This window comes from Eucalyptus grandis, chromosome 6 (assembly GCF_016545825.1).
Source record: "Eucalyptus grandis isolate ANBG69807.140 chromosome 6, ASM1654582v1, whole genome shotgun sequence".
Lineage (NCBI taxonomy): Eukaryota > Viridiplantae > Streptophyta > Magnoliopsida > Myrtales > Myrtaceae > Eucalyptus > Eucalyptus grandis.
Window position 1 is genome coordinate 6,146,751 of NC_052617.1, and position 13,101 is coordinate 6,159,851.

The window sequence follows — 13,101 nt, forward strand, 5'->3', positions numbered from 1 at the left end:
CCTTATTGGGCGATTCCCAGTTCTAGGCCGGGAACTACCCATCCGGACCATGCATACCCCTAATTGTGACTATCTTGAAGCCTTGTGAATACATGGCCATTTTTCTCTTTTGATCTGGAAGTCATTTTTTCTCAGGTTCACGAGTATTCCTCAATCTTATTTTCCTATTTGACAATGGAAATGCATCGGCAAGCATTAACTCGTGGAATGCATATTGGTATATGCCATTTGGCATAATGAAAATGTTGACAATTCCCACCGGGTGATTCTTTCTTGACATTGCATATTTCCTGTTGCCTTTCTTCTAAGCAGAACAATCAAGAATTGAGATGAATTGACACAACTACTCGAGAAGGTTGGGTGCACATAACTCATTCTCTCGCTACGCCTTGATTCAAATAGTTGTCCCTTCATTGTTTTCTTTTATACTATTCATTGGCGTAAGTTTTTTGGAACTTTGATTTTACGATGTGGGGTTCTACACAAGAGTGATCGAGGGTGGCGTCAAACATTGGTCTACTATGGTTTCCTTTCTCAAATTCACAAAACTATGAGCTCTCAGAGGCTAAGTCTATTGTTTTCCATATGAAGTTTATGAGGGGACTCTGTTCTGACATGTTTTGCGCAAGGCTATTTTCCAGATGTAAGTTCTCTGTTCTGAAAAATAGAAAAGATGGTTGATGATGAGCTAAAACCCAAATGAGTTCTACTTGTATTTGACAATGGAGCTAGGCCTAGCAAAACCAGCCCATCGTGATTTAAAACCTCCAAGATTTTGGAGGGCTGGATATCATCTACCTTCACGCTCTTAAAATGTAAGGTAGCGCTAGAACAGAACTTGTAGTCTTTCTGAAACAATGGATAATTTCCTCTTGAGATGAAATGGTGATCAGTGATCTTCCTAATTTGAGCACTTCAAGTTCGAAGCTCTAATGAAAACGAAGTCCGGATTTCTCTATTTTGGACAATCAAAAGCTACTGAACTTCTATTAACAACTCATGCCATGGCAACATGCACATAGCACTCCGAATAGGAACGGATTGATCGCCCTCTGTCATGATACACGGTTGTAGTAATTGCATGAAACCCAAAATTATGGTTGATGGCCATGATTTGGAACAATTAGTTTCTGATTGAATGCACTCTGAAAAGATCCATAATTGAAACTCTTCTACAAGTAAGTCGATTTTGCATATACATAAATCAAAAATAAACATATAGGACTAATAATCATCAAGAGTTTAGAGACTTCATATAAATGTTCCATTTCATCCTTACATGGACATTTCGGTTTCACGATAACAACACTGGATACATCATCAACACTTTACATTGATACAAAAGAAATACTTTCTAAGTCTAACTCGACATGGATACATTGACTCCATAGACACTAGTCTGGTTAAGACCAGATACAGAAACAGTTTGAAATATCACTTGAGTTCAGCTGTTGTCTCCACAAACGAAACTAGATGCCAGAATGTTCTAGTTTTGCTTCTTCCAAAACAAAAGGCAGTTCTATACTTACTTGGGCATGAACGAAACATAGTCCGCATCCTCATGCTGATATGAAACACTCCACTTTGGTTGACGGTCAAAATATTTATCCTAAATGCAAATAAAGTAAACACATAAGTGAGGGAAACAATATATTGAAAAAAGTTTGAGAGTTAATCAATTAGTTCAAGCGACTCTATTTTTCATTAAAGAAGATCTTAGACCTTCTTGCGTGTGGTTGACAGAGCAACATCATTAATCAGACGATATCTTCTACGAATTGATCCAGGAAATTGCTTGAAGCTGTTGTATCTCTCGCAGGATCAGCGGCTGTCTCTGAAAATTGAACGCCATGGAAAGTGGTTGAACGAGCTGATAGTCTCTGAGCAATCGTGTCCATCGACGGCCTGAGTTGGGGATCAGCAGATAAGCAAGCAATTGCAAGCTGGAAGATGGTCAGAAGTTTATCCTCAATGCCTGGTGTGGGTGTTGGCAGGCGTGAATCCAATATATTCCTCAAAACAACCGAGATCTCTATGTCAATTGGAGCTACTAGAGATGAAAAGCTGTCACCCGGATGTCTTCCTTTGATCAACTCGATGGCCACTATTCCAAAGCTATAAACATCACATTTCTCCGTCACCTTCATTGTGTAAGCAAGCTCTACACAAAGAGGGTGATATATCTATTAGCACGAAGACATTGCTTTAGCTCAATCTTTGAATCAAAAGTTGATTTTATAGTTTACCTGGAGCTACATAACCATATGTGCCGACGACTGCAGTCCAGTTTGATGTATCCAGCTTAAGAAGCTTAGCTGTGCCGAAGTCAGAAACATGCGCCTCGTACTCAGAATCAAGCAGAATGTTGTTACTGGAAATATCTCGATGAATGATTGGAGGGTTACAATCATGGTGCATATAAGAAAGAGCATATGCCACGCCTTTTATGATATTCACCCTCTTGTTCCAGTCCAACTCTTTAGCTTCTTCTTCATTGCTCAAGATTGTAGACAAGCTTCCTCTATCCAAGTACTCATACACTAAGAAAGAGTGTTGTGGATGCGAACAAAAGCCCTCGAGTTTCACAATATTGCGGTGTCGAATTTCTGTCAAAGCCCTAATCTCATTCAGAAATTCCTTTTGATCCGCTTGCCCACTATCAACCGTTTGATGGATCTTCTTTACAGCTACTATATCACCTGATCTTAATTTGGCCTTGAAGACACTTCCACAGCCCCCCCGTCCAATACAATAAATCTCATCAAATGCCCCAGTAGCTTCTATGATGTCTTCATATAAGATCTTTCCATCGTACTTTGATAGAGAAAAGACTTCAGTTGTCTTGGGTGCTAGTTCCACTGTTCGATGGATCTTCTTTCTACGGAAAATGAAGAAAATTCCAAAGAAAATAAACGGAAGAACTGCTCCTACCAGAGGAAACACAATAAGAAACACTCTACCTCCAGCCCGAGAGCTTTCCCTATCCACCACCGCTTGATTACATGGCTCAAGTCCTTCGACATTTCCACATAATCCAGTGTTGCCTTCAAATGCTTCTTTTGTTGCATTTTGAAATGCCATGGTGGTGGGGATGGGACCCTCAAACTTGTTGTAGGAGATGTCCACCTCTGCCAACCCTCGCATATCCTTGAAAGTCTTGTATATAAGGCCAGAAAGATTATTGTGTGAAATGTTGAGTTTCACTAGGCTTTCTAGCTTGTTGAATTGAATTGGGATGTCACCGCTTAACAAGTTACAACTCAAGTCTAGCTCATTCAAATGAGTTAGCATCCCTAGTTGCCCTGGAATATCTTGGCTCAACTGGTTGTTGCTCAAATACAAGTGGGTCAATTTTGAAGAATTCCCAATAGCCTGTGGGATAGACCTGCTTAATCTATTCCACGACAAATCCAATTTTAGAAGACTAGGTCGCGATGCAATCTCTGGACTTATTTGGCCAGAAAGTTGGTTCCTGCTTAGATTCAAAGTCTCCAAAGAAGTCAATTTTCCAAATTCTTTTGGAACCTCCCCGACTAAACTATTGAAAGATAGATCAATTACACTCAGTTTAGTCGCGTTTCCGATCTCAAGAGGCAAGCTACCAGTGATGTTATTTCCAGCAATGTTTAGATCACTTAAACTCATGCAACTTCCCCAATTTGTTGAGATTTCTCCATAGAACTTGTTGGAACTCAAGTCGATAAAGGTTAGGTTGGGGTAGACACCAAAGATCTCGGAGATGTTTCCAGTCAACTGGTTTTTCTCGAGGCGAAGTCTAACTAAGCTTGTGCAATTTTTCAAGCTTCTAGGGATAGAACCAGTTAACTTGTTGCCACTCATTGAGAGACTTTCAAGAAATCCACCTTGGCACAAGTTTTCTGGTAAGGAGCCAGTTAACTTGTTGGCATCCAGTTCCAACATCTTTAAGTTCATCAGATTCCCCAAGGATTTAGGAACTGAACTAGAAAGTTGATTCCCGCGGAGGAACAAATATAATAGGTCGGTCAAGTGACCCAACGAAGAAGGAATTGGGCCAGTGAGCTGATTTGTACTCAACTCTAAGTCAAGCATAGAGCGGAGATTTCCTAACTCATTAGGAATGTGACCAGAAAGCTGGTTACCGTAGAGATAAAGAATGATAAGATTCGTCAAATTGCCTAATATTGGCGGGATTGAACCGGTAAGATTATTTCTATCTAGGCTCAACGAGCTAAGAAGGTTCAAATTCCCCAGTTCTAGGGGGATGGAACCGGTAAGCTTATTAGAGAGATAGTCATGACTCTCTTAATTTGGTTAAGTTCCCCAAAGTAGAAGGGATTGATCCTGTCAAGTTGTTGGAATTCATGTGGAGCAATTCCAAATTTGTCATATTTCCTATTTCAGCAGGAATAGAACCAGAAAAGGAGTTGTTGTAGAGATACAAGACAGCTAATTTGCTCAAATTGCCTAATGAAGAAGGTATGGGTCCATTCAACTTGTTCGAATATAGCGCAACTTCACTAAGCAAATGCAATTGCCCGATTTCTTGGGGAATTGAGCCATTTAACTCATTGGACACCAGGTGCAAGACCTCCAATTTCCTTAGACAGCCAATCTCCGGTGGTATTTTCCCCGAGAACCGATTAACAGAGAGGTCAAGATAGGTGAGATTGCTCAGGAGACTAATTTGAGAAGGAATGTGGCCAAAAAGACTATTTATACTTAGGTCCATATTCGCGAGATGAGACAATGATGGGAATGGAAATTCATCAAGCGTACCTTCAACATCGGCACTGGTGAGATTAATGCCGACCACGCTTCTGCCCGATTGCAGGAGATGCCACGCCAAGTGCACGGACTCATGGTTGAATTGGAACCAGTGACATTATGAGGAGAGGAAGTCCACGAAGAGAGGGAAGAAAGCGAATGGTTGCCAAGACCAGACTTCCAGTTGAAGAGAGCTTGTGCTTCTGCAAGAGAAGCATGAACAGGGAGTGGAATGGCAAAGGTAGTGAAAAGGACAAGAGCAGCCGCAAGGCTCATGACCCTCTTGAATTCTGATGAAGGGTTCATGGATTCTTTTTTTCCTTCTCCTGTTTTAGTTCGGATAAGTTGGTTTGTGTTTTCCTGAGGCTACAAGCGATGCTTAAATAGGTTGTGAAAGTCACGATCTTATCATTTTCCATGATAATGGGAATGCAATAAAATGGCCTAAGTGGAGACTGGCAGAAGGTACGTTTATATTACTTTTATGCTGTAGGTGGACTGGGGTGATTGTCTTTTCTGAGAAAAAAGTCACGATCCTATCATTTTCCATGATAATGGGAATGCAATAAAATGGCCTAAGTGAAGACTGACAAAAGGTACGTTTACATTACTTTTAGGCCGTAAGTGGAGAATTTTGGTTCTTTGAAGACTTGTTACTTTTGAAGTCTTCGTATGTCACTTTTCTGACTGGGTCAGTCCCCATTTCGGAGGTTTTTTTTTTTTTGGTCTGACCTATTTATGAGTCCCACCCTCCCATTGTACGAAAAGCAGAGGCTTCGACAGAGAGGTCTTTGAGGAAAGTGATGTCAAGTCAACGTCTTTCGTGAGGTGTGGGTGCACCCAATTTTCCGCAAGATCAGACCCCACGTCGTGCTGCACGATTTTGAATTCAAAGCGTATAAGGAAAGTGTTCTCCCACGGCATTCACGATGCCAAATCAAGACGCGGTCCACCCCATTCTTGCAGAAATGACAGCTGATCTAGAACAGCTGATCTAGAACACGGTAAAAAAAGAAAACTAACAGCATATTTGAAGTGAAAAACTGCTAAAATTTGGAGCTTGCGTTGAGTTGAATATGATTTGGGTCCAAGTGAGATTGAGTGTGGATTGCCATAATTATATTACAAAAGTAGTGGTTAGATTGAATCTTTTTTCTATCCATTCATATTTAACCTATCTTTTATTAGGAATAATACCAGATAAATTTAAAAGATTATCGATTCTAAAAATGTAAAGAAAACTATAATCAATAATTATATTATAATAAATGTTGTATGATGTAGCCCAAATTTCTTTAAGACCTATTTAGATAACCACAAAGGCACTTCGATTTTTTCAGGCAATTCTCTCCTTCCTAAATGACCATAATTTCCAAAGGACCTCAAATCCAAACAAAATAGAAATGTCTATGAGCTCGAGCTGCTAATGAGCTAATCCTATTTACCTATTCTTAAAATTCTAGAATTTACTTTTTTTGGAATAAAGCTAAGGCTTCACAAGGTTCTCTAGCTTGGAGGAAATATAAGCTTTCACTATGGTCAAATACAACCCACCATTTTGTCGCAACTTAGAACATTCAAGATGATAGTAAATTGAAACTGGAAAGTGAATACATGACCGTATGATCATTTTATAAAATAGATAGTGGAATGTCAGCCAATGATTTTGAAGTTGGGAGCAATGATACTAACTTGTCGATTTCATAATTTTTTTTTGTCAACAAATTGGTGGGATTTATTCATTTTTCTCTTTATTTTAAAAAATCAAAGTGATAATATTTGAACAATAAGTAGTATAGGAAGAATTCAATAGCAACTTTTTGAATAGTTAATATTAATCTCTGGCAACAAAAAAAAAAAAAAAAACAGATTTGGTGGATTTCATTCCTAAATAAAAGAAATTTAAGAACTCAAAAAAAAAAAAAAATGAAGGTGAATATCTAGTGTACTTTGAACTTTTGATTATTTGAGGATATTGCAATGGATTAACACATGACAATGGAGAAAGTTTTTAATCTTTACTTCTTTGATTACAAGAAAGTAAGATGTCTTATAACGCCGAATTTTAGTTGGTATATATACACACACATATTATAGCCACACAATGCTCTACTGATGAAAATAATGTTAGCGATTAAGATGAGATAAACAATTCAATTGAAGATGCTAGCGATGAGTGAGATATGACACCAAGCAATCCTAAGTCTGTAGTAATGAAAGCTAATGTTTTTAGGCTACTAGAGAGTCTTTTTAGAGCAATGAATCGAGCAGAATGAATTAGAAGTCACAATGCACAATGATTTTCTTATTAGTTATAAAGCCAACATTTCAAGTTTTTCTCATCTTTGGAATTTAATAGATCTTTCTAATGACATTAACGATTTCTTTCAGCTTAGTGATAAAACCTTCTTACTTGTTATTATTTGTTTTTGTGGAATGTAATTTTTTTTTCTTTTTCTTTTTTAAATTCAAGGGTTTGAACTTAATGGGATATGTAGAGTTTCCCCCATTCAGATAGGTGCTTTTTGGGCCTTCATAAATATTCTAATCCTAAATTAAGCCAAGAGAAAATGGAAACAATGTAAAAATGAAAAAAAAGAAAGAAACCGGTCAAAGTACTGTCCTGTTTTCCTCCATTGAAAGCCGAGGCTGGTATTAGAGGGTTAGAAAATTAAAAGTACGGCACCAATAAGATAGCCGAGCTCATGAAAATTATATGTTAGATGTGGGCACTCGGATTTGTCGCTCCGAGATCACAACATGTGATGCTAATTCCCCAACCAGAACACCAATTTGGGCCACCCCAACTTCCGGCAGATACATTCAATAAGGGCTTCATGGCGCACTTTTGGTCCCATCCGATATTCCTTATCGCCCTGAATCTTCACAAAACCACCATATTTACGGGCTGACCCTGCACTTTCAGATACGAGGAGACCCTTGTAAAGAATCGAGAGAAAAGTAAGCAGAGCATATGGTCACGGAGTCCGAACACTTAAATAAGATCAATCGCGCTATATCTTTTACAAGACCGCTAATGCCAAGACTTTTCATCGCCGTTGCTTGTCAGAATCTCGCAACTAATGCGTTGGCCGAAAGTAAGGCCAACGAATCGAACACGTTTTCTGGAAACTTCGTCAGGACCCAAAAAAATTGCCAGAGTGGAACACCTACTGCTATAAGAATATGAACAGACTGTTTATACCAAGACTTTAATTCATCCGATTAAGCTTGTATCAAACTGGATCGTTTTAATTCCGCAATTCTTGTCAAGGTCAAAGAAATCACCTATTCACCCCCACTAGGTAATATCATTAGCCAACATTAGTTAGCATACCAAAAGAACACTAGTTCGAGAATTAGTATAATCAAGTGCCCGATCTCAAATCTTTAGTTACGTAAAATTATTTTTCACTTGGCTCCTAGACAGCCTCAATAGGCTAGTGATGACCCCTAGTTAGGTTGGATTTCATAGATAGGTCTATATCAATTGTAATTTTGGTTCCTTGAAGACTTTAAAATATTTTATTTTGTAGTTTTCATTGGTGACTTTACGAACTTGATCAGTTTCTATTTTGGAATCGAGTCCCACTCGTTAAATGAAATCCAAAGACTTTGGCAGAGATTTCTTTTAGGAAAGTGATGTAAAAGTCATGGCCTTTCGTGACCTATGTGAACACTCGACTTTCCACGAGATCAAAACGTAGGTTGCGCCACACATTATGCAATTTTAAGCGCGCAAAAGGGGAGTCTACTCACTTGGCATTAATGAAGCAAAATCTTGCCCCGGTTGACCCATTCTTGCAAAAACGACGGCCAATGATCTAGCCAAATGGCACCGAGAACACGATCAAAATATAAAAAATGATAAAAGCACCGAAGATCTTAAAATTTATTTAAAAAGTGTAATTTAATTTTCAAAACTTTCAAAAAGTATAATAGAAACGAGTCCTAAAACTTATCACGAAAATACAATCAAATCCTAAAATTTTAATAAGTGCAATCAACAGAAGGATTTTATTGGACTGGTATGACAATTTTTATGATTCAATCATACTTTTTGAAAGTTTTTAAAATGTAATTACACTTACATAACGAGTTTTCGACCCTCGTGATCATATTTGGGCGCCCTTTAGTCTCCACGATGATTTCGACTTTTGCTATAGCTCCTGCTCCGGTGACGGTAACACCTTTCCCTGTCTCTGTACCTGTCGCGATCATATCGTCTGCAGCTTCTTCTGCGACTTCTCCTTCTGTGATTGCGTCTCTATATTCGTCTCTACACCTAAAAATCTATCTTTCTATCAGTTTGCAGCAGAGAATGAGAGGGAATCACACGCGACACTAAAAGATACAACCACCACCCACTTAATGGCACGTCAGTGCAAATTTTGTCCAATTTACTACGAACGAAGAAGAAGGTGCAACACGCTTGGATGTCCCCTAATAACCTGGTTCGGAGCTTAAATCACCAAAAAGCAGAATCTAGAAACCAACAACTCAATGGCATAATAGAAAATAGCTAAGAGAAATTAGCAGTACCACATTGATAACCTATTTGTTATGGAGGATCATAAGACTTCAGGAGTTTACAATTTCATGCGCAAACATCTTAAGGCGCCACGGTCACATTATTCATCTAGGTAGGACGTGGGTAAAAGTACTAAAACAATCATATACCTATTGCATTGATACAAATTCAGTTCTAAACTTTTTAATTAAACCAATTCAGTTTTAAACATTTTCACATTGATATCAATTTAGTTTATCCAACCAATTTTTTGCCAGTTAAAGCTAACGTGGACGTTGGCCGGTGGCCGAATGTTGACATGATAATTTTTAAATAATTTTTTGAATTTTGAATTTTTTTCCTTTTTTTTTCTCCCTACTTCCTCCTTGGACTATCCTCCCAATGGCCGGCAAGGCTCGTCGGCCACTGGGCAAGGGCCGTGAAGCCCTCATTGGTGTGGCCCTCACCCAACCTCACCTTTGCCCACTGCAAGGCTAAGGCGAGGCTAACCTTGCCCAAATTTGGGCAAAGCCACCTCGCCTGCGGCCCTGGGCAAGGCCAAGCAAGGGTTGTGACCCTCGCCCAATGGCCAACGAAGGCCAATGAGGGCTTTGGAGCCACCGGCAGGAGGCTCGCCAGCCACCGCGAGGACAAACCAAGGAGGAAGAAAGGAGAAAAGGAAAAAGGAAAGAAAAAATTATTAAAAATTATTTAAAAATTGCCACATCAACCTGCGATCATCGGCCGACATCCACATCGCATCGACCGGCCAAAATTTGTCGAATAAACTGAATTGGTACCAATGTAAAAATGTTTATGATTAAATTAATCTAATTAAAAAGTTTAAGACTGAACGGGTACCAATACAATAGATTTAAAACATTTCTAGTACTATTCCCGTAGGATGTGTCATCAAATTGCTGATGATGGAGTAAGTCCAAGTTCATAAGCTCTTCATTTAGCACGAATTAACAAAAAAGCTTTTGGGATAAGTACAAAACAAATCCTAAACGTTTTACCCACTATCTCATAGTCAATTGAATTTTAAATTATTTCATAAATATTCAATTGGCCATCATCTTGCTGCCGATGCCATTTTTTCCCTAGAAAATGGAATCTACTCAATATACATGAAATTGACTATACTCTTTTACTACTAAGAAGTAAGACATTGGATTTTTCAATTATAAGACTCAAATGAAGATTGAACCTCAAAATTCATTTAATTTGAGGAAAAAATGGAGATTTTCGAAAAGTAATAAAAATAATTTAAGAAAAATTCCAAATAAAGGCTCGAAGTGCTCTCATTTTCTCAAATAAAGGCAAGAAGTAAACCTTATTTCAAATAAAAGCCTAAAGTGGCTATATCAATCACAAAAAAAGAGCTTGAAGTCATTATAACTATTTCAAATAAGGGCCTAGTCTCACCAGCTTGCCGATTGGTAAATTATTACGGCCAATCAATGATATTTTTGTTTAAACACGGTTAAATTTAAATTAAATTAGATGAAAATTTTTAAAAATAATAAAATTTAAAGGAAAATGGAAAAACACAAGTACGTGTCGGTGCCCCATCGCCGGTGGGGCGACAGCAAAGGTCGATGCCTAGGCAAGGGCCAACGACCCTCATCAACCAAAGGTGAAGGCCAGCATGCCTTCACCGAAATGAGAGAGGGCAACAACCCTCACCTGATTTGGGCAAGGGTCACCGGGCTTGCGCGAGGGTCGGCAACCTCGCCGAGGCCGAGGCTAGGGCGAGGGTTGCTCACCCTCGCCCAGATTTGGGAGAGGGTCGCCACTCTCTCCTACTTTCGAAGAGGGCCGATGAGGCCCTCGCCTCTAGACGCCACAAGTTGTTGACCCTCACTCAAGCGTGGTGACCTCGCTAGCCTTTGCCATTGCCCCACTGGGCGATGGAGCGGCTCCCTCCCACTTGTGTTCTCCTTTTTAAAGTTTTTTTAAAAAGAAAAAGGTAAAAATTTTAAAAATTTAAAAGATAAAATTGTCCTTCACGTCCACCGAATTTAGGTTGTTCTTGACACCGATATAGGCACTTCAAGCCTTTATTTGAAATAATATCTACTTCAAATCCTTATTTAAAAAAAATAATAACACTTCACACACTGATTTAAAACAATGTTCACTTTAGACCTTTATTTGAAATTTTCCCATAAATTAATGAATTTAGTAAAGAAGAGATTAAATTGATATAACTTATTTTTAGTGTACTCTTAATATCGATATTGTCTTGTAACCTATTTTTGACTTGGTTATCATATACACAAACAAGTGAAAAAATCAATTATAACTAACTTGATTAAAATAGTATACTGTCTAATACAATATACTTTATGCCAGTTTGAATTTTAATATAACTCATTTATAGTTTTTTCATGTTATTTATTGTTATCGATATGCTTGATGTAAATAGGGAAAGAGATATGAAACATAAAATAAGATCAAATTCCTTAAAATAAGATACTTGTTCTTGGGGATAATAAGCTTTTCTATTAAATAAAAGCAAGACACATGGAGCCTGAAGTTCAATCTCTAAAGCTCAATCCATCACGTCTGAAACGTGAGGAGGAAGAGCAGAGCACGCAGACGCGGCTAAGGGATAGGGCGGAAGGTGGAGGAGGCGGTGATCAATTCCTCTGCCCATAACCACGAATAATCGTTTGGGAGAGTGACCAACACGGAGAGGAGGAATCAGTTTTGAGGAAAGATAACATTTTTCGGGGTGAGGAAGGATATTTGTTGGGAAAGAAAGATCTATGAAATGTAGGCCAGAGAGTTTTAGTACCGATTACGTTTTGGTTTATGACAATGAGTATCTATAAGTGTTTCGAACTTATTTAGCAGTTTTGGTACCAATATAGTATCAAGTAGCATCTAGATCATTCAGTTGAGATGCGATCGCCTGTTCGATGAAATGTTTATGAGAATTCTAGGACTCAGACGAAAATGACTTATTGAGCAGCTGTAGTATCAATATGGAATTGAATCGTTGCCTCTACATCATTCAGTTAAGACGCCCATTCACCTATTCGATGAAATGTTTGAGGATTTAGAGGGAGTTAACCTCGTTCTTGTATAATCTGAAAGTAAAGTGATTTAGGTTCAATGACCTTATCTGGTCTTCAAGCCATTCACATCTAAGTCCTAGTGATTTCTCAATATCTGAATCTGTTTCTGAACTCTTGGTTCGTTGTTTTTGTGTTTTATGTTCCAATGCCTGTAAATGATCGTCAATGGTGAGAGCTTGGCTAGAGTTGAGGTCACACTTACTAATGCTTCGTAAAAACGTTCTAGTTAATCTCCACACGGCCATCTTACTTCATACCCTCAGTTTCCGTTCATTTCAGAAGTCGTAGTAAAGGAGGTAAAGTCCAGTGAACAGTCAAAGGTAATAGTTAAAGGCATAAGTCTTGTGATGAATATAGGGGTTCGATTTTTAAGTATATATGTTCAATACTTCAGTGTTATGGTGTGATAAGCTCCAATTGTTAATGTGCTGGTAAGGTGACTTTTGATTTTGTATATTCTCAATTGGTACAGAGGGAAAATGGTGGTCATTAAAAATGAAGATTCATTACAATTATACAATTAATAATAGAAATAAATCTGAATAGAACTTGAAATCAACCCTAAAACTCAGGATAAGTAAGTTTTAGGTTTCAGAGTATACAGAACAGATTCTAAATTCCAAAAAATAAGAATACTCTTTCAGCGAGTAAGTTCCAAATGGAACTTGTATTGAACCTAGAACCACTCTTAACACTCCCTATTTTCATCACTCTAATAGGCATTCCCTATTTTCATTCCAGGCATAATTCCATGATTAG

General features: G+C 38.3%; 2 protein-coding genes across 2 annotated transcripts; both read right to left on the bottom strand.

The window, feature by feature from the left end:
• Positions 1-1,197: 1,197 nt before the first annotated feature.
• Positions 1,198-4,217, bottom strand: LOC104416367 (MDIS1-interacting receptor like kinase 2). Its single transcript, XM_018860081.2, has 3 exons — positions 2,247-4,217; positions 1,723-2,161; positions 1,198-1,609 (listed from the first exon to the last, which is right to left on the bottom strand). Exons 1-2 carry the CDS (start codon positions 4,069-4,071, stop codon positions 1,758-1,760), a joined length of 2,229 nt encoding a protein of 742 aa, XP_018715626.2. The 5' UTR covers positions 4,072-4,217; the 3' UTR covers positions 1,198-1,609; positions 1,723-1,757.
• A 56-nt stretch (positions 4,218-4,273) lies between these two features.
• Positions 4,274-4,711, bottom strand: LOC120294260 (MDIS1-interacting receptor like kinase 2-like). The gene has a single exon (XM_039314254.1). It carries the CDS (start codon positions 4,709-4,711, stop codon positions 4,274-4,276), a length of 438 nt encoding a protein of 145 aa, XP_039170188.1.
• Positions 4,712-13,101: the final 8,390 nt, after the last annotated feature.

Excerpts from the sequence above, each read along its gene's own strand:
- LOC104416367 (XM_018860081.2), bottom strand. The coding sequence starts at position 4,071 with ATGCTTGACTTAGAGTTGAGTACAAATCAGCTCACTGGCCCAATTCCT. Across the intron at positions 2,162-2,246 it reads ATATGGTTATGTAGCTCCAG|AGCTTGCTTACACAATGAAG; the intron begins GTAAACTATAAA and ends CTCTTTGTGTAG.
- LOC120294260 (XM_039314254.1), bottom strand. The coding sequence starts at position 4,711 with ATGGACCTAAGTATAAATAGTCTTTTTGGCCACATTCCTTCTCAAATT.